At 40.5% G+C, this 23,255-nt stretch overlaps 3 protein-coding genes across 3 annotated transcripts; 2 read left to right on the forward strand and 1 right to left on the reverse strand.

Moving 5' to 3' along the window:
- Window positions 1-359: 359 nt before the first annotated feature.
- lin9 (lin-9 DREAM MuvB core complex component) lies at window positions 360-9,548 on the forward strand. Its single transcript, XM_040126226.1, has 15 exons — window positions 360-435; window positions 1,751-1,783; window positions 2,341-2,432; window positions 3,389-3,502; window positions 4,288-4,418; window positions 4,798-4,923; window positions 5,108-5,265; window positions 5,573-5,706; window positions 5,864-5,992; window positions 6,440-6,541; window positions 6,633-6,713; window positions 6,827-6,952; window positions 7,124-7,306; window positions 7,523-7,620; window positions 8,567-9,548. Exons 1-15 carry the CDS (start codon window positions 405-407, stop codon window positions 8,670-8,672), a joined length of 1,644 nt encoding a protein of 547 aa, XP_039982160.1. The 5' UTR covers window positions 360-404; the 3' UTR covers window positions 8,673-9,548.
- Window positions 9,549-9,636: 88 nt separating this feature from the next.
- On the reverse strand, window positions 9,637-11,674 carry mixl1 (Mix paired-like homeobox). The gene is made up of 4 exons (XM_040125709.1): window positions 11,433-11,674; window positions 10,990-11,210; window positions 10,661-10,787; window positions 9,637-10,356 (listed from the first exon to the last, which is right to left on the reverse strand). Exons 1-4 carry the CDS (start codon window positions 11,527-11,529, stop codon window positions 9,779-9,781), a joined length of 1,023 nt encoding a protein of 340 aa, XP_039981643.1. The 5' UTR covers window positions 11,530-11,674; the 3' UTR covers window positions 9,637-9,778.
- A 3,322-nt stretch (window positions 11,675-14,996) lies between these two features.
- On the forward strand, window positions 14,997-22,302 carry acbd3 (acyl-Coenzyme A binding domain containing 3). Its single transcript, XM_040125793.1, has 8 exons — window positions 14,997-15,302; window positions 16,856-16,997; window positions 17,422-17,562; window positions 17,768-17,926; window positions 18,285-18,459; window positions 18,678-18,924; window positions 19,410-19,697; window positions 20,699-22,302. The coding sequence occupies exons 1-8, from the start codon at window positions 15,035-15,037 to the stop codon at window positions 20,911-20,913; spliced, it is 1,635 nt and encodes a 544-aa protein (XP_039981727.1). The 5' UTR covers window positions 14,997-15,034; the 3' UTR covers window positions 20,914-22,302.
- The last annotated feature ends 953 nt before the right edge of the window (window positions 22,303-23,255 follow it).

The raw sequence follows: 23,255 nt of genomic DNA on the forward strand, positions 1-23,255 counted from the left end.
TGGTTTTCTGGTGCAGTATGTAACTCAATGTAAAAGCAACGATTTAGACCCGGAGGGAAATATTTAAACTCGGATTAAAGCATTGACGCCCCTTTCCCAACGATGAAGAAGAAAATAAATAAGTAACTCAAGTGTTGTATGAAACAATGGACGGCTGCAGCTGTGTTCCCCTTCTGAGTCCAGGTTTTGATATGAAACTGTTTTCCAAGCATTTCCCGTAACATTTGCTGCATTTATATGAAGTGAATATGACTTTGTGTATGAATATATAATACAAAGTCATCCTCCAACCATAGGTTTGGTAAATTATTGGATTTTTATTTCTCAAATCGCCCTCCAGACAGCGTCCCGACCCAGAATGCATTTTGACAAGGTCTTTGAAAAAGCGGCGCGGCTAGTTCAAGATGGCGGAGATGGACCAGCTGTTAGACGAGAGTGAGTAACAACACATATTCAAGGAGTTTTGCAGTGTAAACACAAAACAGTCTCGTGGTGATAAAATACACATTTGGAGACAAGCAGGTATCGCTGTCCATATAATGAATATCGCAAGTTTTGGGTAGAGTTCGTAAAGTCATTTTTAGACACAAAGAGATACCGGTCTGTCCAGGTCAGCTAACGGTTGTTAGCAGGAGAGGCTAACCATAGCTAATGTAGGAGTTGAGCAAGTTACTTTAGCCCAAGTGGGTAAACAAATAACGTTAGCTTAGCTACGAGCTAACGTCTGCTAACCCAACATCGTACGCAGAAATAACAAAAGTACTGCTATAACGTATCTTTTTACAGAGTGCACACGCTAGCTACTAGCTACCTGCTTTTCTTGCTATAGTTTTTTAGTCTTTCATGACACCTTCCTTATATTTAACGGTAGTTAGCGCTGGTTAATGTTACATTGTAACGCGTTGTGTTTCATTTTGACAAGCTGGTGAATGGAAACTAGCCCGGTTATTTGGCTAGTTTACACCTGAAATAGTCATCTTAGTCGATTTGAACGTAGTTAATGTAGATGAATATTATGCCCGGATTGTAACACAGTGAAACGCTAGCTTGTTCAGCTCATTTATTTGATATGATCTAGCCAGCTGATGTTATACCCGTGCTTGACAGCTCAAACTGGGGGTAAAGGCCTAACTGACTGCGCTAGCGTTCACTATTATCTAACTTCAGTTTCACCCAGCTGGCTGCTGTCAGTGATTATAGGACAGTCTCGTAGACGTCAGCAATTTACAGACGTTTTATTTGATCTCTAAAATAAACGTATCATATTACCTTAAAACTATAGTGCATGGCCTAATTATCTTTCTCATCACAGTGACATGATAAGTAGAATGTTTACAGCATTATATAGTTAGTGTAATATGCTTAGTTGTCATTTTATCAAGAACATCTAGCTAAAACTAATGCAGTTTAATACATATAATTATGTTGACTGGTGTTCCTATTATTTTGTCCACCCCATTCAAATCAATCATAGTAGGCTAAACAACAGATACTGCAATACAGTTCAACAGCACCACACAGACTACGTACTCCAAAATGATCACAAAGTTGAATGAACACCTCTTCAGCAGTTTCAACAAAAACTGAAGATTATAAATGTATATGAAGGTAGGATTTAATGCAGGACTGTTGTATTAGACTGCATTAGTTATAGTGAGATGTGCCTTATAAACTGACAACTTAGTGTTTTCTAATGCTGTTTAAGTGTGATACTGTAGATTGATGTAGCCTAATTTTTCCTCTTCCTCAGGCTCTTCAGCAGAGGCACTTGTCAGTCTAAAAGGTATGTGGGCAGTTTCTGTATCTGTCATTCTCTATATTTTTGCTTGGCACTGTGTTTAAGTACACTGGGAGCTACTGGAAACTGCAGTGTAATTCCTTGTGGGCCGAAAATGCTTTTTAATGAAGATGATTTGGATTTTATCTTGTCTGTATGTGTGCTGGCTGACATATGCTATAGGTCTGCTGTTTAAATGTGGTCAGGTCTTATGTCCCGTCATTGGATTAGGCTTCTGTATGACTTGCCATAACGGCAAGCTTACAGTAACCACCCACGCTACCCGAACATTATGCAGTCCTGGGTACAGTGGAAATAAATGTGTTCCAATAATTGCTTCCATTGCAGTTTTATCCCTATATCTGCAAAGATAACTGTTTGTGAGTTAAGACTTGTGAGAAAATTATCTATTTCAGTTCCATTTGTAAGTGGAAAATTGATTTACATCTTTTGTGATTTGAGAATAGTTTTTAGTCTGACAATTGATAGCAAGTAGGTCTCACTGGGGTCTTTTGTCTGGTGTCCTTACATTATTTTGAATAAACGCATTGGTTTTCATACAGAGGGTAGTTTGTCCAACACTCTGAATGAAAAGAACAGCTTCCCAAGAGCTCACAACACCAGGGGACGACATTCCTCCCTCACAATGGACACGGTAAGAGACATAATCTTAGTTTGTCAGTTTTAAACTTGTGAAGAGAAAGCAATAGGGGAGCTTCTGCTATATACTGTTCTATCAATGCTAAGCTTAAACCATTAAATTAAAATTTAGTTACAATGATGCAGTAAAGTACGACACAAACAGAAAAACTCCGATTCACACAAATTGAATGGCATTGTCTGTTACTTGGTAATTAAGGGGTTTTTGTTTGATATGGAAGTGTTGTTGATTCTATGGTGACTGTCCATCGATGACCTTATCAGCTGCAGTTAAGTGTTTTCTTTGCAGTTGTCTTTTCCAGCTAAATAGTAGGATTTAGTGCTTTGTTAAGTTTTTTCCACACCAGGGTAAAATGCGGATTTGGATGGAATATGCATTTCCACCTGGTCTGTACCTGGTCTAGTGCAAGTCTGTGTTTTTGTACTCCATGTTGCACCAAAATAAAGTGTTGGGCAGTATTTCTGAATGTCAGTGGCATAGTTTGGGACTATTTTGGAAACAGTTGTCCCACACTTTAGGAGGTACTGTAGTAAAAGCTAAAACCTAGTCAACCCAGAGTAATATGTGGCGGTGTGATGTTAACTTCACCAGAGAGTTATTTTTTTGTCAGAAGTGCAGACAAAATCTGAATTTGATAACAACTATTCCTGAACCAAAAAAAAAAAAAAAAAACCCCAACATTGTTTGCACGTATTTGCTTGAATACATACTGAGTATTCTTGATTCTTATTGCCTAAATCTGGTGTTTATCTGCAGAATTGCATGGATTAAGCTGTATTTTCTGCAGCTAATGCTGCTTCTTTTTCTCTTCTATTGCACATTAAATCTAGTTTTTTGAAGTTACATAAGATTAGTGCAGACAAATATTTGTGCCTGGTATCAAAATAATTTTATTTTTGCAGCATTATTGGCTCTATTCATAAAACCCCTATCTGCATTTTTCCTTCCAGCCCACACGGAGCTCGAAGAGAAGCCGCTTTTTTCGGGAGGAAGATGAGCAGCCACAGCAGCGTCTCCCCTCCCGATCCCCTCGGAGAAGCCAGAGGGTCACCACCACTCCACAGGTAAATCCTACACACCATGAGAGTGATTCATAGTAAAAGAGGTAATAATGTGTGCTCTCCCACTCTCACATTGCTTTTGAGGATGGTGTGGAAAGTGGTTGGCAGACACCGTAACATTATTCCATGGTGCTTGTTTAAGTTTTTCAAGGGGGTATTCAACAGTGGAGGTGAACTTGCCACTGAGTCTACATGTGCTACAGCTGTACGTTTTTTTTACAAACGAGGGAGGCAGTGATTGCTTATATTGGCCATTTATTTACATTTTTGATTCAGTCATTCAACACAATACAGTCAATTTTGCCACTGTTTTCTCAAAGGCAAATTCTGTTTTTTGAGGTATAGCACAGCTGTAATGTCTAGCTTATATGCCCTATAGAAGTAAGTTCTCTTTGTCTATCCAACTAACTATGGCTATCTTTTACTATCATTCCTTTGCAACTTTTTAAAATTATAGCAATTCCAAAAATGCACTAAAGTGTCTATATTATGGTGTTGACAAGTTTGTTTATTAACAAGGAGATTGTGGTTAATGGCTGCCCTTAACCTCGGTCAGCATTTCTATTTCATGCTGTACAATAAGGGTAAGGAAACACTGAATGTGCTGAAACTTCCAGACACCTCGCAACATTTTTGGCTTGATATTGAAAATTAGTGTGATGCGAAGCCAACCCTTAGCATGCCATGTTCTGTATTTTTACCTTAAATCTTCCAGTAATTTGCTTGTACAAAGCTGCATATGCACCTGTATATGAAATGACTGTTTTTTTTAATGTTTTTCTTTCCAGAAGTTTTCTAATGTGGTGACGCCAGATAAAAAGGCATCCCAGAAAATAGGACTGAGATTAAGAAACCTCCTAAAGCTACCCAAAGCTCACAAATGGTGCATCTATGAGTGGTTCTATTCCAATATTGACAGGTAAAGTCTCACTTTCACCTTAAGGAGACATGTATATAATTGGTCTGAGTTCGGCTTGTCCCTATGTCGGGTGCAGAGTTAGTGCCAAGAGCTCAATTCAAAGCTGATACATCATACAATTTATCTTCTCTCTATAAAGGAAGTGTTAAATTCATAATGAAGAAATCCCCAGTCACATGTACTTTTAAATTATACTAATTATTAACATTGTTAACGTGACTCAGAGTCATTTTAACTTTAATATTGTTATGTTATAAAAATAGACCTAGACTCCCAGAAGCCAAATAAACTTTTTGATTAGCTGTAATTGGATAATTTTATGCTAAAAGTTTGGTGGATAAATTTCTCTCACTTCACTCACTTTTATCCTTTCTTCCAGACCTCTTTTTGAGGGTGACAATGAATTCTGCCTGTGTCTCAAGGAGTCTTTCCCCAACCTGAAAACAAGAAAGCTGACAAGAGTTGAGTGGGGAACAATCAGAAGACTGATGGGGAAACCTCGGCGGTATGCTGCAGCCTTTACACTTGATGCCTCTACACACCATTTTCACTAATTGTTTTTTTTTTTTCCCATTTTTCTCTGATATTTCAAGTATTTGAAATTGTATTTTCCATAACACTGTTTCCTCAAAGACTTAATCTGTAAAGAGAAATTGTGTTAAAGCACTATGCTTTTCTAACACGTGCAGGTGTTCGTCAGCATTTTTTGCTGAAGAGCGAACAGCACTGAGACAGAAGAGGCAGAAGATGCGCCTGCTGCAGCAAAGAAAACTGTCTGATGTGTCGAACTGCAAAGACCTTCCGGATGAGATCCCCCTGCCTCTCATTATAGGAACCAAAGTCACTGGTAAGATGCCTGAAATGTAGAAGTGTCACTTTCAGAAATTACAACAGCCAGGCAAACCTTAAAAATGTCAGGTGGTAATTATCATTGTAGTGCTCACAAAAATTTCAAGCAACCAAATATTTTTATGACTATTTAATGACCAAAGAAGTGAACCGTTAAGAGTGAAAAACCGAAACCCTAATTACAATGACTAAAGCGTTATGCGCAGATTGGCTGATATGGAAATCCAAACCTGATAGTGCAACTAAGGATGTCCCACATGAATCAATAGATATTACCCGTACTAATTCAGTTTTTCGTTCAACAGCTCGACTCCGAGGTGTCCATGATGGGTTGTTCACAGGTCAGATTGATGCAGTAGACACCAGTGCTGCCACCTATCGTGTCACTTTTGACCGTAGTGGCCTGGGAACACACACCGTGCCTGACTATGAAGTCCTGGTAAGATCTGCTTTTTTGCCTGTTGGCTTTGTAAGATAACAGCTCCACTGAGTGTTTGAGGTTATACATGCGACAACTTTAGTTTTTCAGCCTTTATTTTTCCACTCATAAGAATTACAATGCACTGTAATTAAAAATTGATGATTGTTTTTTCCAGAGCAATGAACCCAATGAGACAATGCCAATTTCAGCCTTTGCCCAGAAACACCGGACAACACGCTACATGCAAAACCTCATGACTCCACCTAGAGGGCCCTACCCGTCCGCTACTACTCCTGTCCTTATGGTAATATGGAACCTACATCTAATGACAAATGATTTATTTGTGCTGTTCCTTCACACTTGCCCCCATAAAAGCCTGACCAGGTCTCGCAGTTGTAAATGATTCTTGGTGTTGGTTTAAATCTGCTTTGGCTGTGAGAAGATTTACTGACTGCAACAGCTACTTGGGGAGGTAGCCAATTATTCTGAAGGTTTGTTATGTAGTCCAAGACGGCTGTAAATGTATGCATGTAAAAGTATATTCAGAGCAGGACAGATCAGGGAGTGTTATCTACAATAAAGTCATCACAGAAAAAAAAGATTGAATTGAATAACTTAAACATTTCCAACAAAAATTGCACACCATACTGCAACTACAGACCGAGTCTTCAGAAATATTGCAAATCTTGTCCTCTAGATTACCAATGAAGATGAATGACTCAATTTTGCATTTTTTTTTTTTAAATAACAGGACAATGACCCTCTTATCAACCAGTCACCATGGAGGAACAAACTGCCCGGTGCTGAGGGAGATACTCTGGGGGGATTTCCTGTCAAGTTCCTTGTCCAAGTGGTGAATACTGTCAAATGGAGAACTAAAAGGTGGCATCCTAAAACTTTTTAACACTGTTCTAACAAACTCTGTCTTATTTTTTCATGATTAGACAAGGCTGTCCAAAATCCTCATGATCAAGAAAGAGCACATCAAGCACTTGAAAGAAATGAACACGGAGGCAGAGAAACTGGTACACTCATGAATTTAAAAAAAAAAAAAAAAAACGTGTCTTCAACACATTAAACGTTTCTGTGATGCATGCTTCAGGCCTACGTGAACTATGTTTGTGTTTTTTGTGTTCAGAAGTCCTACTCGATGCCTATTGACCTAGACTTCCAGAAGCGATATGCTACCACAGTGCTTGAGCTGGAGCAGCTAAACAAAGACCTCAACAAGGTGCTACATGAAGTTCAGCAGTTTTGCTGTGAGGTAAGTCAGTAGATACACTTCAGTCCCATCACTAAATATTGCCCCTGAAGCTAAGTACTGGGAAGTATGCCTAACTGTGATATTCCATGCCCTGTTCAGTCTTGACCATCTGAAAAAAATAACTAACAGAGCCTTGTTCAAATGTGAATCAACAATGTGCGTCTCTTCCAGCTTGCTCCAGATCAGGGCATGGTTCCAGCTGACCATCCCACAGAGCTGCGTCGGCGTTGTGAAGAAGAGGCCCAGCAGATGGTGCAGCTGAGCAATTCCTTGAAGGATGGACAGCAGAGTGTGACAAACCCCAGCCTCACACACCTCATCTCCCGCCTCACTGCTCTGCTCCTACAGATCAAGGTAGAGGACATATAGACACTCTGCTTTTCTTCCTGCTCATAAATTTGTCAGAATGACTCTGGACATGCTCAATGAGTTTCATTCTGGTTGAAGTTTATTTCTGTGATGAAAACAATCAATTTTGGAACATCTTCATATGAAAAATTAAAGAAATTCTTTATTACACAGTGACACTTTGATTACCCGTTATTTAACTAAGCTTCCGTCTTGTTTCAGTGTCTGGCAGATGGAGGAGACCTGAATTCATTTGAGTTCAAATCTCTAACAGACTCCCTTAATGATATTAAGGCATCAATTGATCCCTCCAACCTCAGGTAAATGACCCTACAGTGTTTCTGTCTACACAGCTGTAAACTCTAATGGATGGAATTATAGCTGCACGGTTATTGGTAAAATGTGAATTACAATTTTTAAAAAAAAATCAGAATTAAGATCACAATTCTTGAGCAATGTATTCTCTTTTTTATTGTAACTGCATTACATATTTTCTGTAGGAAAATGGAAAAACAATACGATCATTACTGAAATGTGAGACTCGTCAACTTTGCACAGCCAGGGTACCTGCATCTCACAATGTAAATGAAAAATTTAAACAAAACATATACTGTACTGTATGATCTAACATGACAGTGCAGACCGAGGACATTGTAATCATGATCGATCATGATCCTTTTGCGGTAGCAAACTGTCTTAATAAATCAGCCATTTGGGGGTTCCAACAGGAACGAAGGCATGTTTATTTAATCCTCCCCCAGGCTACACATACTGCAGCAAACCAATACTGAAAGTAAAACTTGAAGTTGCACACAGCAGCGGAGTATCATAATCTATCGGACTCCTTTTGTTTTTTATTTCACTGTGACACACACACACATTAGATTTGTTTTTAAATCTTCCCCGTCTTCCTGTGTACACATCATCAAGCGGCGAAACACACTTCTGTCATTCGTTGTAATGGCTTAGGGAGAAAAGGGAGCGCTTGGGTTGATGCAGCGGATCTCGCTGCTAATGTAAACAGGGCAGAATTTTTGTCATGTAAAAGGGGGATTGAAGAGTGGTGTCAATCAAGATCGAGATTCAAAAACAATTAATTGTGTGGCCCTAGATGGGATGGCCCATAGTTTTGTATTTTCTTTAAATTACCTGCACAAGAAAAGGTAAATTTTCTTTTTTGGTGCGTAAGGAAAAGAAGAAAAAGAATAAGTAAATTGGGTTCACTGCTAATCATTACTTATATTATGGTCTCTCTTGTCTTTCCAGTTGCTTCCAGAATAATGTTGAGATCCACGTGGCACACATCCAGAGTGGCCTTAGTCAGCTGGGCAATCTGCACGCATTTGCTGCCAACAACACGAATGCAGTCTGAGTACCTCCATCATCCTCACCACACACCAGGTGCATGCACATGCACAAAAGTGTGGTACATTAATTCTGTCTTTTGAGATGGTGCTTTCACCTGAACTGTCAATAGACTGAACAAAAGCCTGCGTGGATGCTGTGGACCACCTCTACACAATCTGAATTTGGATGTCGCAGTGGATCGACTCTGCCCAGGTTCCTGAAGCTTTATGCTGAAGGCAAGGAGGATGTCATAGATATTTTATCCACCCATTTTATTGTATGAAAATGTTTGTGCACCCAATTGAACACAAACCTGAAAGAGTCTTTCACTATTCTGTTGACACAAATCCACTTCTCCAAACTCACAATGGTTATTTATTGGTTTCATGTGCCAAACATCGATTCTTACAGTTTTTATAGTTCATATTTATTTATTTTTGAGTAGGTGTGTATGGTTATGAAACAATATTTTGCTATCTCTAAAGTTTCCCCCTGTAAGTGTTGTGTTCTGTTGCTCCACTGATGGTAAGCACAGGGGAGGCTAAAGAATGTTTTATAAAATTGTTTATTGTAGATAATTGTACAATATCTCTGATTATTAGGACTATCGTCAACATTTCTGCTGTGTATTCAGAAATGACTTTTGTAATTTTGTGTGCACTGAAAAGAGATTTTGGTATTTTTATAAAGGAGAACTCTGGGGTTTTGATGCCTTTTACTCCCTAAGATGATCTTAGCATTTCCACATGTGGCATGGCTGTTGCTGCAAACCCCACACTAAGCCTGCATCACAGATGTAACCCTGAAAATTCAAGTCAACAGTTTTTTCCTAGAGAATCTCCTTTTTCAGTTTTGTAAAGTTGTATATGAGAGTGCCTCGGGGCAATTGTATATAAATGTTCCTGTCTTTTTATATTAAACATAATATTGAAAAAGAGTATTTGGTCATTTTAAGTCTTTATTAACAGATGAAACAAATCCAAAGTTTTTGTTTTTGCTTTCGTTTTTTTACAATCAACAGTTTTATTACTATTTTCCAATAAATACAACTTTTCCTTTTATGCAAACACACAACTGTATACTGCCTCTTATGATACAAGTAGGTTTCTTAATGTAAGCTCTTAGAATAGATCACATAAAGCCACCAAAGCCAGCCATCGCCTCGTTTTCCCAGTCCGAGTCTGAATCGGTGAAGTCCTGTGCCTCAGTGGCGTGGATTGGGGAAAAGTGGCTGAACCTGTCCCCTGCGGCCCTAACTTGTGAATACCGGATTGGGCATCCATTATCCTTTGGTGACGACCTGTTGAAGTTATTCTGCGTCGGGATGGGAGGGATCACAACCTTCATCTCTGGTCCAATGGTTTTGTTGGGTGGGAAATTGTCATATTCCACCAGGACTTTTGGACCCTGGTTCCCTGTCATGTCGGCTTCGATCTTGGGGTGATGCTCGTTCTCCTTGGGATACAGATGGACGTTACAGCACGGCACGTTAACACTCAGCTCATGTCGCTGCATCTGCTCGGGCTTCACTCTGGTTCCCTCCTTCTCGTAGATGCAGGAGACGGATGTGTGTTCGTAGCTGCTGTGTTTGGGGGGTAGACTGGTTCGGTGTGGGTCCTCAGCGTTTTGGTGCATTGTAGGCCTGAAACTGTCCTCCAATCCGAAACCGCCAATCCTGTGTGCCTCTGCACCGTGATTGTTGTCGTACACTGAAAGACAAAACAAAAAGAGAATGAAGAAGTTGGTTCTGAAATGTAATAAATATTTTAAAAGGTCACACTGGAGACCATGTGGTAGGTTTCCAAGGAACCTATCATGAAAACTTGGGTGAATATAAACTAAAATATAAAGTATAAAATACATTAAGTATATCTCAGTAACAAATTACCATGGTGACTTCAATGGGAGGAGTAAAATGAACTTTGGGGGGGGACTACAACTGAAAAGGCACACTTGATGCTAGAGTGAAAAAACTGACTCAAAATGAAGAGTCTTAGCATGACTAATGGTTACCTTTCTCGGGGCCCATCCTGCTCTGGAGTTGGCTGAAGGGCCCAGCCGCTGGTGGATTGGCGACCTTCATGGGCACCGATGAGCCCACCTGGCGACGAGACTTGGCCCTTCTGTTCTGAAACCACACCTGGAATTTTGGCAGTGGGGGTGCAAAAACATTAGGACAGTTGCACCCATTTGGTCGCATTTTTTCAATTCCACAAATCTGACACCACATACGGTTATTGCAAAGCATTTCCTCGGAGATTTTAAGTGACCCTTCATGCTCAAGCCTTCTTTGCCACTGAAACATCGTTCAATCAAAAGGAGGCACTTGGATCGGACACTACCTGAATTCTGGACTCCGGTAGCCCCGTCAGGGCCTCTAATCTCTCTCGTAGGTAGATGTCGGGGTATTTGGTGTCTGAGTAAACCTTCTCCAGCACCTCGATTTGCTGCTGGGTGAAGTTGGTCCTCTTTCTCCTGTGCGTCAGTATGGCCACGCATTTATCCGCCCTCGGTGCGGGGTTTGAAGAGTTGAAGTAGTTTGTCACATCTGAGGCTCCATAATCTGAAAAACAAACATTCAATCCGTTTAGTTATTAAAGTAAGTAGGGGAGAGAAACGGTGCTGGAATTGTTGCCGATTCTGTGCGTAAATTACGCGTAAATTCTGTGCGTAAATTACGCACAGAATGCTCGCACTCTCTCCCTGTGGCCACTTGGTTACAAAAGCTAGGTATATTCCTGCGGTGTCGGAGAAGGTGAAAGCAATGAAAATGATAGCCACCAACCTGAGTTCACCATGCTGTTCATCTGCAGAGGCCCTTCGTGATACATCTGGAAATGATTCAGATCCCCGACGCGCATATTCCCGTGAACCGCAGACATGATCTCCCACGTCTTATCTCCAGGTGACTGACCGAGCTGGAGACCTGGGCCCTCGCTGGGGTTAAATCCCCTCCGTGATCAAAGGTGCTGCTGACTGGACGTGTGAATGGGGAAGCCATCGGCCCCGGCTGGCACTGCTGCGGCCGAGCAGCCACTTCAGACGTCTGTAGCCCGGCGGAGGTGTGAAGGCATCACACCTGGGGCGGTGGAGCGGCCGCGGGTCTCTTTAAAGGGTTTTTAATGGAATCTGCATGCTCAATACACATCGGCAGAGAAAACATTTATCCGCTTTGGAATGGATGAAGCAATAATGGACCTGTAGCCTTCAAAGCGGGGGCAGTCGGAAACTGCCATTTCCTCAGCGGGTTAGAGGCTCACAACGGCTGCAGTTAAAATATTCTGCAATATATATATATATATATAAATATTCTCAGTCAAATTTAAGATTTTTTTGCATTAACAGAAAAAATGTAAACATATTTCCATTTATTTCAACAACTGGAGCCATTCCACTGAGCTACAAATTATGTGGCCAGTTTCATGCATACATACATAGTGAAATATATGTGGTAGAGTGTATATATGTATATATATATATATATATATATATATATATTAGTAAAGCAGGAAGACTCTAAATAAATCAATGTTTGTCACATGAAACAGATACGGAATTCAAAAAGTATTCAGGTGTTCTTGTATTCTGAAATATAGACTGATATCTTAAATGGTTGTAATTATTTTTTCCTTTAGGCTTACATGTCAAAGAATATAGATTATGTTTTGTAACGGTGTAAATCTTCTGAGGCTTGCCCCTCAACACTGATCCACAGTTTTATAGGAAATGATGCTTCCCGTCCCCCTTCGGTGGCAACACAGTTAATCTCAATACACAAACCTCAGTTGAAAAAGCGCACAGGAGCGGTACTTGTACTTTTCATTGAATGGCTCACCTTCATGTGGTTCAGAGGGGGCACAAGTCAAGAGGTCAGATAGCATCACAGACAGACTCATTTGCACCCACATATTTGGGCAAGCTTTGCAGGAATTAGCTTTCACGGTCACAGGCCCTTTTAATAATAATCCAAGATGATTTTCTTGAGTTATTTTTGCACATACTCGAGAAATAATACATCAAACTGTGTGCCTCATATATAACTGCTTTTGGGTGTGGGTTGACATGATTACGGCAATATAAACTGAAAACATATGACTGCCAGACTCTTTACTGCATCCCAACTCAGAGGATTTATTGGATACAGCTCTTGCTGGATTAAGTCATTGGGGAGGATATTGCATTTTTGTTAAATGAGTCTTAGCCAGCATTTAGCCAGAACTGTAGGGATAGAACAGTGGTTCTAGTGATCTCTGAGTTAAAATGACTTGATAGTCATTGTGTCATTTCACGTCCAAAACAGCAGTTATCGATCTGTTATCTGATCAGCATTGTTCAGGTAGGATGTGGTTGTTGGCAAAGGCATTCACAGTTCACAAGCTGCTTTGTCTGAGGACCCTAATTGGGTATTGCCTGTGTGTACAGAGCAGATTGCTATGCTAAAATCAGGCTGTTGAAGTTCCTGATCTTTTGTAATGGTCAGTGACAGATTTTCTGAGATCTACCAGCAGATCATGAACTAGACAGTGTGCTCTTCATCTGTGGCCACAAAGCACTCCTAATGAAAAACATGAACTCAGCACTGAAAGTGCAGGAAAACTATAATGTGCTTCTACCTTTGTTGTTTGTATGCAGACATAATTTTCAGTTTGGCAGCCTGTGATAGCATTTGACATTTTAATTGGATTAAAAGAAAGCGATTCTAAGTTGATCAAAGCTGATATACTGTAGTTAACAGAGTGCACTTTTACACATCAAATAGTAAAAACACTTTGGGATTTTCTACTGACCATTTCCAGTAGGCAGCTACCTCTTTAGACACAAACAAAAGCATATTCACACCTTTAAAGACTGACCACTATTTAACTGTATGATCTGATCACTATACATTTAACCTGCAGACAGACAGGTAAATCATCCTCCCAAGTTTGCAGGGATATGTTAAAATGTCAGCTGTCTTATGTGCCTTTGTTATGAGTTCAGTCTTTGTGTATTTGAGGGATGTTTTCAGCAAGATATAGTACATTTATTGTTTCCTAATAGAAATGTGTGCTCAGTGTAAAGGCAAATAAATCTTATCACAAGCAGTAGCTGAGTGTAATGGTTGTTGTTATTGTGTACATCATGACTGCTATTGCAATAAAGTGTATTCATATTAGAGTTGGACTGATCAATTGTCCAGGCCGATATTAGCTTTTGGCAGATAAACTGCCATCAGTGTCGCAAGAAATGTCAGTACAGAAATGAAAAAGGTATGTTTGAGGTCATTTAGAAAACGTGTCTCCATTACATAGTTTGTCGACCACAAAGCACTGACAAGTTTATTTTTCAGCTGTAAAATATCTTGGTCTCAGTTCTTTAATAACTAAATAATATTTATATAATATAATAGCAATGTAACATTTTATCCCTATTTTTTGTGTTTATCAAAAAAATGACTGGCAGCTGATCTATTGCTATCATATCTTTTGAACTTTTCAATATTGGAATTGGCCGTAAAAATCTCATTCATACTTACCAGTAGAGATAAACAGAAATCCATCCATCCCCATCCACTCCACTGAGAGGCTTAATTGCAGCCAAGATAAGTTTTAAAGAAAAAATATAATAATTTCTCTATTACCATTATGATAGTATTAATACAAAATCTTTAAAATAGATTCACCTTTTTAATTGTTACCTGTTTTATGTATTTTATGTTTTGTGTAGCTTATGTTTATTTAGAAGACAGTGGGATTTTTTAAAAAACATTTTTGTTGTCCGATTGCCTGTAACAAAATTAAGACGCTTGTTATTGTGTCTAAATGTCTTTATTCATCTTTTTGCTAATGTTTTTGTGATCATATCAAACACTAAAATGATTGCTTCTGTGACATCTGTATTTTATTTTAAACAATTTTTTAGTGTAGAAAAACCCATTATCATTGCAGGTACAAACAAAAGTGAGTGTCAGTTCTTCATCAGTCAAAAGAACATAGGAAGTCAAATCTGAAGACATGACATATGTATATATGAAGATGGCCAGGGGTCTAACATGACAACCAAATAAAATGACTACTATTACTTTTACAAATAGTAGCGATGTAACATTTTATCATTAAAAACTATTTCACGAGTAAAAAAAAACCCATATAATTACAATTGAAATTATTGTATATATCGTGTTGTTCTCGAAACACAAACAAATATGAAAAAGATTCAATTTTATAACAGTCCCATGTGTAAAAAAACAAAACAAAACAAAACAACAACAAAACAAAAAAAATGCAACTATTTTTTCTAATCAGTTGGAGCGGCGTCATTATTTACATCGGAAAAAAAAAATTCTCCCGGAACTTCCGCCAAGTCTAAACGGAAGTAGGTACGTGGCCGCTTCAGCTGACAGTCTACATGATGGCGACAGAGGTTCAGAGCGGCGACCTCGACAGTGCTACTTCCAGCCGGCTCGAAGTTTCCATCGATGGCCTTACCCTCAGTCCCGACCCGGAGGGCGAGCAGGGCCAGGTCGAGGAGCCGGAACCCGAACCCGCGGAACCGGAGAGCGATACGCCGGGAGCCGCTGGGGGCGAAGATGGAGAGACTGCCAAATCTGCGATAGAGAGGAAATGGGGCTTTCCTCTGCAAGAGCTGTACGGAATGGCTCTTAAATTTTTCAAAGGTATTTTTATATTTGTTATAATCCCGCAGTTTTATCGCGGAAAAACGGCCGGCATTGAAACCGACAGTTAAATCGTGAAACCAGCCACTCGCTGGCTGAGGTTAGCAGGTTGCTAACGTTAGCTGCTAGCTGTCACCGCCGGGGCTGCTGCTGTTGCTGTGAGTCGCAACGTTACATTAGCTACATAGCGGACGAGTGGCTAACAAGCTCTTAGCTGGTTGTTAAAGGGGGAAAACAGGCACGGCACTCCCAAGTAGTCGGTTTGTGTCTGTGGGTGGCCTGAGAACATTTTCGACCTGCTGTTTGCTTGATGTTGCCTCCCTTCTGCGTGCGTTTCTTTTGGTTTCGGCAGAGTAACCCGACTTGTCATACGACTGCTCCACGAACAAGCTAATGGTAAGAGTAATAACGTAAGACTCTCCAAACTGAACGGTGGCTCACTATCCTTTTTGGTCTGGGAGGTTTAAACACGCCCTGCCCCCGCCACTGCCGCGACTGAAGGGAGCCTGCTGGGCAGTGGCTTACACAGATCGCTCTCTCATAATTTACACCCTGACAAGTTCCTGCTGAGTTGAAGGAATTCATTCTGTGGATAAAACTGGCCCCGTTGTCTCAGGCCGGTGTCTTTAAAACCAGCTCACAGGGCTGCTTCAATCCACGTTTTCAGCGTTCACTTGGTTGAATGACCACTAGCCTGTTTTTAGAGCTCGTCTGCCTCCTCATATTCACACCGGTCCAATGCTGCTGCTACTCCAAAAGGAAACGCGAGAAAACGTGCAGGTGAATTACTTATATTTGTGCCGTGCGTGCATTCAAACCGGAAGACCATTTTAATCGGACAGTCAGAGATAGTACCATCACCTTTAGGACATCATTGACATCAGTGTCATCGCTTACACATTGTCTATTCTGTGCTCAAAAAGACACCTTGAAAAATATAATTTGCAATATATAAGCATCTATACCATCAATTTTAAATTTCGAGACGAAAGCATCATTTGAGTTCCTGTCTATCTCGCTAAGTAAAGTTCGTCAAGAAATAGTAAGTCACACCAGCAGACCGTACCAGTCTTTCAGATCTAACCCATCAGCCTTAGAAGAAATGTATCAAATCAATGTACCATACTTGCTGCCCTCTGTGGCTCACCTTAAGTGATTTAAGATAGTCAGTGGTTACTTTGCAAACATCCTCAACACGTGTAAGCCATTTTGAATACTGGGCTCTTGTGGTTTTTTTAATTAGAGCAGTATACCTTTGATGACTGTGCGAACAGGTTTGGGCCCAGTTGCCACCTTGTGGGATAGTAATCAGTGCTTTGTGATTTTTAGCCAGTTAGGGTTTGGTCTAGTCGTTTAGCTTGTATACATAAATCTCTTCTTGCCTCACCTTAGCTTTAACGAAATTTGTAACGTGATCTTGACAGGTTATTGCTTTCACAAATCTAAGCTATATAGAGTGTTGCTGTATTGTAGTATTAACAAGTTCTTGTCACAGAAGGAAAAAAAGACCCCAAATAAATACAAATGTATCACTTCCACATTGCTGCTCTCAGATAAAGATGGAAAAGCTTTCCACCCCACCTATGAGGAGAAGCTTCGACTGGTGGCTCTACACAAACAGGTGTTACTGGGGCCTTATAATCCCGATGCTTCACCAGAGGTCGGCTTCTTTGATGTCCTAGGCAACGACCGCAGGTAACCCTAGAAGACATCCGTATGTGCCTCTCTGTGCATGTGACCTTTGAACTATAGTAGACATTTCTGCACTTTAGCTGTGTATCCAACAGTTGATACAGTCCATTTGACTCTTGATGGTTTGGTTCTTACTATGTTTTAAGAATTTAAAAATTTAGTAAATCTTTCAAAGGAAGTAAGCCTGTTTTACTGCACCACACCCAATGTTCACTAATTTTACAAGTTTTTTGTTTAGAGTTAAATGTAAAAAAAAAAAAAATTTCTAATCAAAAATATTAGTTGTTATTGATTTTTTGTTATGTTCCAGGGGAAAAAATGGATGTTACAAATTGTACAAATACACATTTCACCTGTTTTGTTAGTGTAAAACAACATTTAATCTAAAAAGAAGTCAATATTTACTTAATTCACACTCTGTGTGCAGGAAAGAGTGGGCCTCCCTGGGTAACATGGAAAAGGAGGAGGCCATGGTGGAGTTTGTCAAGCTGCTTAACAAGTGCTGTAACCTCTTTGCTCCCTACGTCACCTCACATAAGATAGAAAAGGAGGAGCAGGAGAGGAAAAGGTAAGGTGTTCAGCTGCAGTTCCCATGAGGGGGATCCCTCTGCTGCAGGGTTTAAATACAGACTCAGGTTCAGTTTGTCCTATATGCGGCTAGAAAAACTGGGAAGTGACAATGGAATCATTGGACATATATTTACTTATGGTGTGTAATGAATTCGGCCATTTGCATCATTTATAATATCCTTTATGTCTTTGCTTTTTCCCAGGAAAGAGGAGGAGGAGCGTCAGAGGAGGGAAGAGGAGGAGAGGGAGCGACAAAGACAGGAGGATGAGAGACGGAGGCTTGAGGAGGAGGAAAGGCTGAGGAGAGAGGAAGAAGAAAGGAGACAGGCAGAGGAGGAGAGGCTACGGGTCGAGCAGCAGAAGTATGTGTGTCTGTGTCACTGTGTGTGTGTTTTTGCGTAATGTGTGTGGGCTTGCAATATATTGATTTGACTTCAGCATGACTTCTACATGATAAACACACTCCCCTGACAATGATATCTACAGGGGTATTGTGTTTTCAGCTCTGGAGTTGTAAGAGATTCATTGTCAAGAAGGGCAAGTCGCCAGGGTCAGTGTTTTGCTGAGACCTGGTCCAAAGAGGACAAACTCCCTATTCACTACAACTCTTCTCTTCTTTATGTGTTAAAGCACTGCAGTTTTCCATTGTCCACCATTGTCTCCACTCCATTTCCTGTATTTCCGTCCTCACTAACTTTACTGCTCTGTTATTTTTCCCAGACAACAGATAATGGCAGCGCTGAATGCCCAGACGGCGGTGCAGTTCCAACAGTATGCTGCCCAGCAGTACCCCAACAGCCCAGAGCAACAGCTGGGCCTCATCCGTCAGCTCCAGGAGCAACACTACCAGCAGTACATGCAGCAGCTCTACCAGGTCCAGCTGGCGCAGCAACAGGTAAGATGTATTTACTAACAGACGGATAGACTTTCATCGATTCATTTTATTGTTTATTATTAGACTTTGTAGTTAATATTGAAGGATTAAGCATAATAATTTCAGTCATAATGGTGCAATGTCTATGGTTCTTCCAACAGCATTGCAGAAACATAACATTTTTGGCTTTAGTTTGGTTTTCAATGTCTTGAATTAGTGTTGTCCTCCTCTCATCCCAGGCGGCCTTACAGAAGCAGCAGCAGCAGGCTGATTCGATGGCGCAGGGGACGCTGGAATCTAGCAGCTTCAACAGTGGTGAGCCTGTCCCCGTCTCAGCAGCGGGACCGTTGTGTGCAACTTCACCACCTGCTGGCGAGGAAGCCCCTACAGTCAATGGAGGCCAGTCAGACTCCTACTCGGAGAGCATGGACCGGGAGCCAGAGCCCGAACCGGCAGAGGAGGTCTCAGAGAATGGACCTTTATTAGGTTGGTGAGCTGTATATTTGTTTTTCTCACAGGAAAAAAAAACAACAAACACACTTCCTGGAGTTGACTTTATCTAGAAAGAATCTACATTTTTTCCTTGTTGTGCAGCTAACGGCTAGAGGGAAGGGAGGGGAAATGTCTCTGTCAAACAAACAATGCTTTATACCACACTTGAAACCTGATTCTAATTTGCTGTGGCCTTGTTGACATGACCTGGAGGGCAGGGAAGAGAAGAGCTAGAACAAGTGATACATGATAGTCTGTCTGCCGGTTAAGGTATCATCCAACCACACATTCTGCTTACAGAAGAATAAGCGCAGACACACCTGAAATGAACAAGGCCTTAGTTTTATTCCAAAATATACATTCTGAGCCAAATTGATCCACTGTAGCTGGCTACTCTCTCTCAAAAAAAGATTTAATGCAAAGATGGATGGACGCGTAGATGGATAGCTTGTAAAAAGTCTCTTGTCCCTTGACCACAGCTGACTCCCCACCGGTAATAGCTGCTCCCTCCATGTGGACACGGCCACAGATCAAGGACTTCAAGGAGAAAATCCGGCAGGATGCCGACAGCGTGATCACGGTGGGGCGCGGCGAGGTGGTGACAGTGCGTGTACCCACCCACGAGGAGGGCTCCTACCTGTTCTGGGAGTTTGCCACGGACTATTACGACATCGGCTTTGGGGTCTTCTTTGAGTGGACGGATGCTGCCTCTGCTTCAGTCAGTGTGCACGTGTCAGAGTCCAGTGACGAGGATGAGGATGATGAAGGTGAGGTGTGGGTGAAATAGGCCTGCAGTGTGTCTGATACAAATATTCAATTTAATTTAATGACATGTAAAGTCATGGTGGTTATTTACTCTTCCAAGCAAAGCAGTTGCTTTTAATAGGAATGTCTGTTCATGTATTCATTTATTTTTGTTGGTTCACTTATCTGCCTACGCGAGATGAATAACTAACCAGTTTTATAGAGAATATTTTATTCTTATCTCATTTTCACAACTTGCCTACGCCTTAGTTAAACATCCACTGGTTCTCCCAGGAGCAGAGGAAGTCCTGCTTGTGCTTTTGTATTGGAATCCAGAGCAGTGGCGTGAATAGATATGAATGCTGGTAATACGTTGATAAGATATAACGTAATAATCGTGCTGCAGAATTGGCTTGGTTTTATTGGTTAAATAAACTGTACACAATAGAGATATGCCAGTCCTTCTGAACTTCACTTCTTAATGTCTTCTGGTGTAGCAGTGCTGTGTTTATTTTTGCTCTACTGTTGCACCATGTATTTTGCATGAGAGTTCTCGTAATTTGTCTTAAACCTAACCATCTGAAAGTATACAAGCTCAGTGCAAAATTTTACCCTCACAAGTAAGAGACACTGATACCTGAAGGGGTTTTCAGTGGTGTAAGCCATACCCATGGTTAGGCCGTATTATATTGTGTTATAGTTAAGCCTCAGTCCTGAGCATGCTATGGGAAGTGATTAGTGATGAAAAATTACTGAGCACAAAATTAATATTGATAATTTTATTATCAAAATTTTGATAATTTTTCTAAAAAATATAATTTGTGTTTTTCCATTTGCTCAGGATTGCGGCACACAATATTAAGGTTAATAATAGCATTACATAAATATAGTGAAGCTATTAAAAGGAGCCTTCTGTATGTGCTATTTTAAAAAAAAAAAGAGAGAGAGAGAGAGACACTCTGTGATTGTCATGTTTTTCTCCTGCTTTCTTCCCCGACCTGATGCATTGTTCTTGTGCCTACAGGTGATCCTCCCAGTGAGGAAGAGAAGGCAAAGAAGGAGGCAGGGAAGCCCCAGGTGGATGAGATTGTGCCGGTGTACCGGCGGGACTGTCATGAGGAGGTGTACGCTGGCAGCCACCAGTACCCCGGCCGCGGAGTCTACCTGCTCAAGTTTGACAACTCCTATTCACTCTGGCGCTCCAAGAGTGTTTACTACAGAGTCTACTACACCAGATAAGCCTGAATACAGACACAGGGGGAGCCAAGGAGTGTGTATGTTCATATATGTGTGTGTGTGTGTGTAGGTGGAGATTTGTGCGATGGCAGCCTGTATGTGTGTGTGTGCGCGCGTGAAGGAGAATGTGATACCAGATGTGTTCTGGACAAAACCACCAGAGGGTGACAAAGAGACACATCTGGAGCCCTAGTCTGGAGATTCGACTATTATGTATGTATGTATGTACTGTATGTGTATGCGTGTCCCAAGATACACCCATGCTAGATCCTGTCATCGGGCCTTTGGAAGAGGAGTGTGTATTCCTGTTGTATAGTCACCACCTGTCCTTGCTGCGCTCACATAGACCAATCTGTAGGACTTCGCTCTCATATCGTATTTTACCACTTTTCATCCTGGGCTCCTGTCACCACTCCAGCCCAACACTGTCCAACGTGGCCTTGCGGCTGATCCTGCACTGAGTGATGCTCTCGTAACCATGAACGGAAAGCAGGCGACTCCGGCGCTCTGTGAGCTAAACGTTTCCTGTTTGGTGGTAATAGTGGCTGTTTATCCTACGAGAACACAGACAATGTTTAAAATCAAATTATATTGCAAAAGTACTTCGTAACACTATACCTTCGTTCCAATGAGAGCTTCTGGTCTTTGCCAAGTCTGGGCTCACACATTAAAAACACCAGTATACACAAACTTAATCATCTTTTTTTTGTTGTAAAACAGTAGTCTGTTATTCTCTTCCCTCGATAACATGCATATATGAAGGCATATTTGGCTTATTCCCATGCAGAAACGGTCTGTTTACACCTTTATTTCTTGATACAATCTGACTGACTCAGTGTACCAGGAGTAGGTTTTTTAGTTTAGAGCTTACTGGCAAAATTTATGAAGGACAGGCAAGAAGCCATTGCATGGTTTAGGGTAAACTACAAATGAAGTCATGGGTGTCAAGAAAGTGAGTTCCAAAATAACATGCACATGGTAAAGTATGGCTGTGTGTAAACTCAAGAATTTCAGTGTGTGATAAAATAAGAGGTTATAAACAAATTACTTAATAAATATTTGTTCACCTTTTCCTCCTACAAAATGTTTTTCTGTGTGATGCTGTTTCAGTTTGTTCCACCTTCAAGCAGTTGCCTCAGTTTTTCTCCCTATTTGAATGCTTACACCACGCGAATATTATATTAAATGATCAGTTGTCCTTTGCTCATCAGTTCCTTACGAAAGAATCAAGAAAAAGGACATAGTATTAAGACAGATGTTATATTAATATTAGCTGGGAGGTTTTTGTGTTTTTCATTCTGTGTGTCTGGAGTTGCTGTACTTCTGTTCTGTAGTTCTGACACACACAAGTAACATCTAACAATAAAAATTCCATGTTTTTGGAGGTCATGACACGCCCTGTTACATCTCTGCAGTGCTCAAAAACCCACCACAAAAAATACAGTGCTTGCATCCAGTTTTTTTCTTTCTAGTATGAATCAACTCAACTTGTCACGTCAAACATAGTATCGTGAATGAACTGAGATGATGTAGACTTATAATTGTGTCTTGGGTGATGTGGTTGCTTCCTAATTCAGTTGTGACGTCTAACTGTATTCAACTTTTTTTTTATTTTTTATTTTGTTGCCATAATTTAGATTCATTCTGTTGTTCAGTTTCACATTGAATATATATGTCTTGTGTACCTACCACCCAGGTGCATTATGAGCAGTGCTGTATCCTGTCTGAATCTGAATGATGGTTGTTGAAGGGGAAGTGTCTTCGGTGGGCATCAGAGACACTTGGTTTCACTTTATCACACTTGTTGAGGTGTATTTGTACATTTTTATGTCTGTATTCAACCAAACTTTAAAGACAGAAGTGGAATATCTTGCAAGATGAGTACCCCTCCAATGTCCTTGCTGAGTGTCGGTTTGTCATATTATTTAATTAGAGGCTGCTCATGTCTCCTATCCATTCAGTGACTTGTGTAACAAAATGTCAATACTAAGGCTTAACCAAGCCATAAAGTTCAAGCAAGTTCCATATCTTCTGTCGCGTGACGTTTGTTTTTCTTAAGTTTCTTATTTTTCACCAAATGGTTTGAATTGACTTGTTCAAGCCTTGTATGTAAATAATTCTACAAATGAGTTTATGTATGGGGTTTTAGATGTGGAAGAAGGTTATGGTTTTGAGAATCAATGCACTGTAAAATATGGTGAATGAGATATATGTATCCATTTTACCCCGAATGAAAGTCCAAAATTCGTATTATTGACATGGCAGACAGAGAAGCTCATCTTTTTGTATTGTTTTCATTTGTTTGGATCTCTTATGAGTTGTAAGATCTTTTGGGGCATATATTT

This window comes from Xiphias gladius, chromosome 4 (assembly GCF_016859285.1).
Source record: "Xiphias gladius isolate SHS-SW01 ecotype Sanya breed wild chromosome 4, ASM1685928v1, whole genome shotgun sequence".
In the NCBI taxonomy this organism is placed as follows: Eukaryota; Metazoa; Chordata; class Actinopteri; order Istiophoriformes; family Xiphiidae; genus Xiphias; species Xiphias gladius.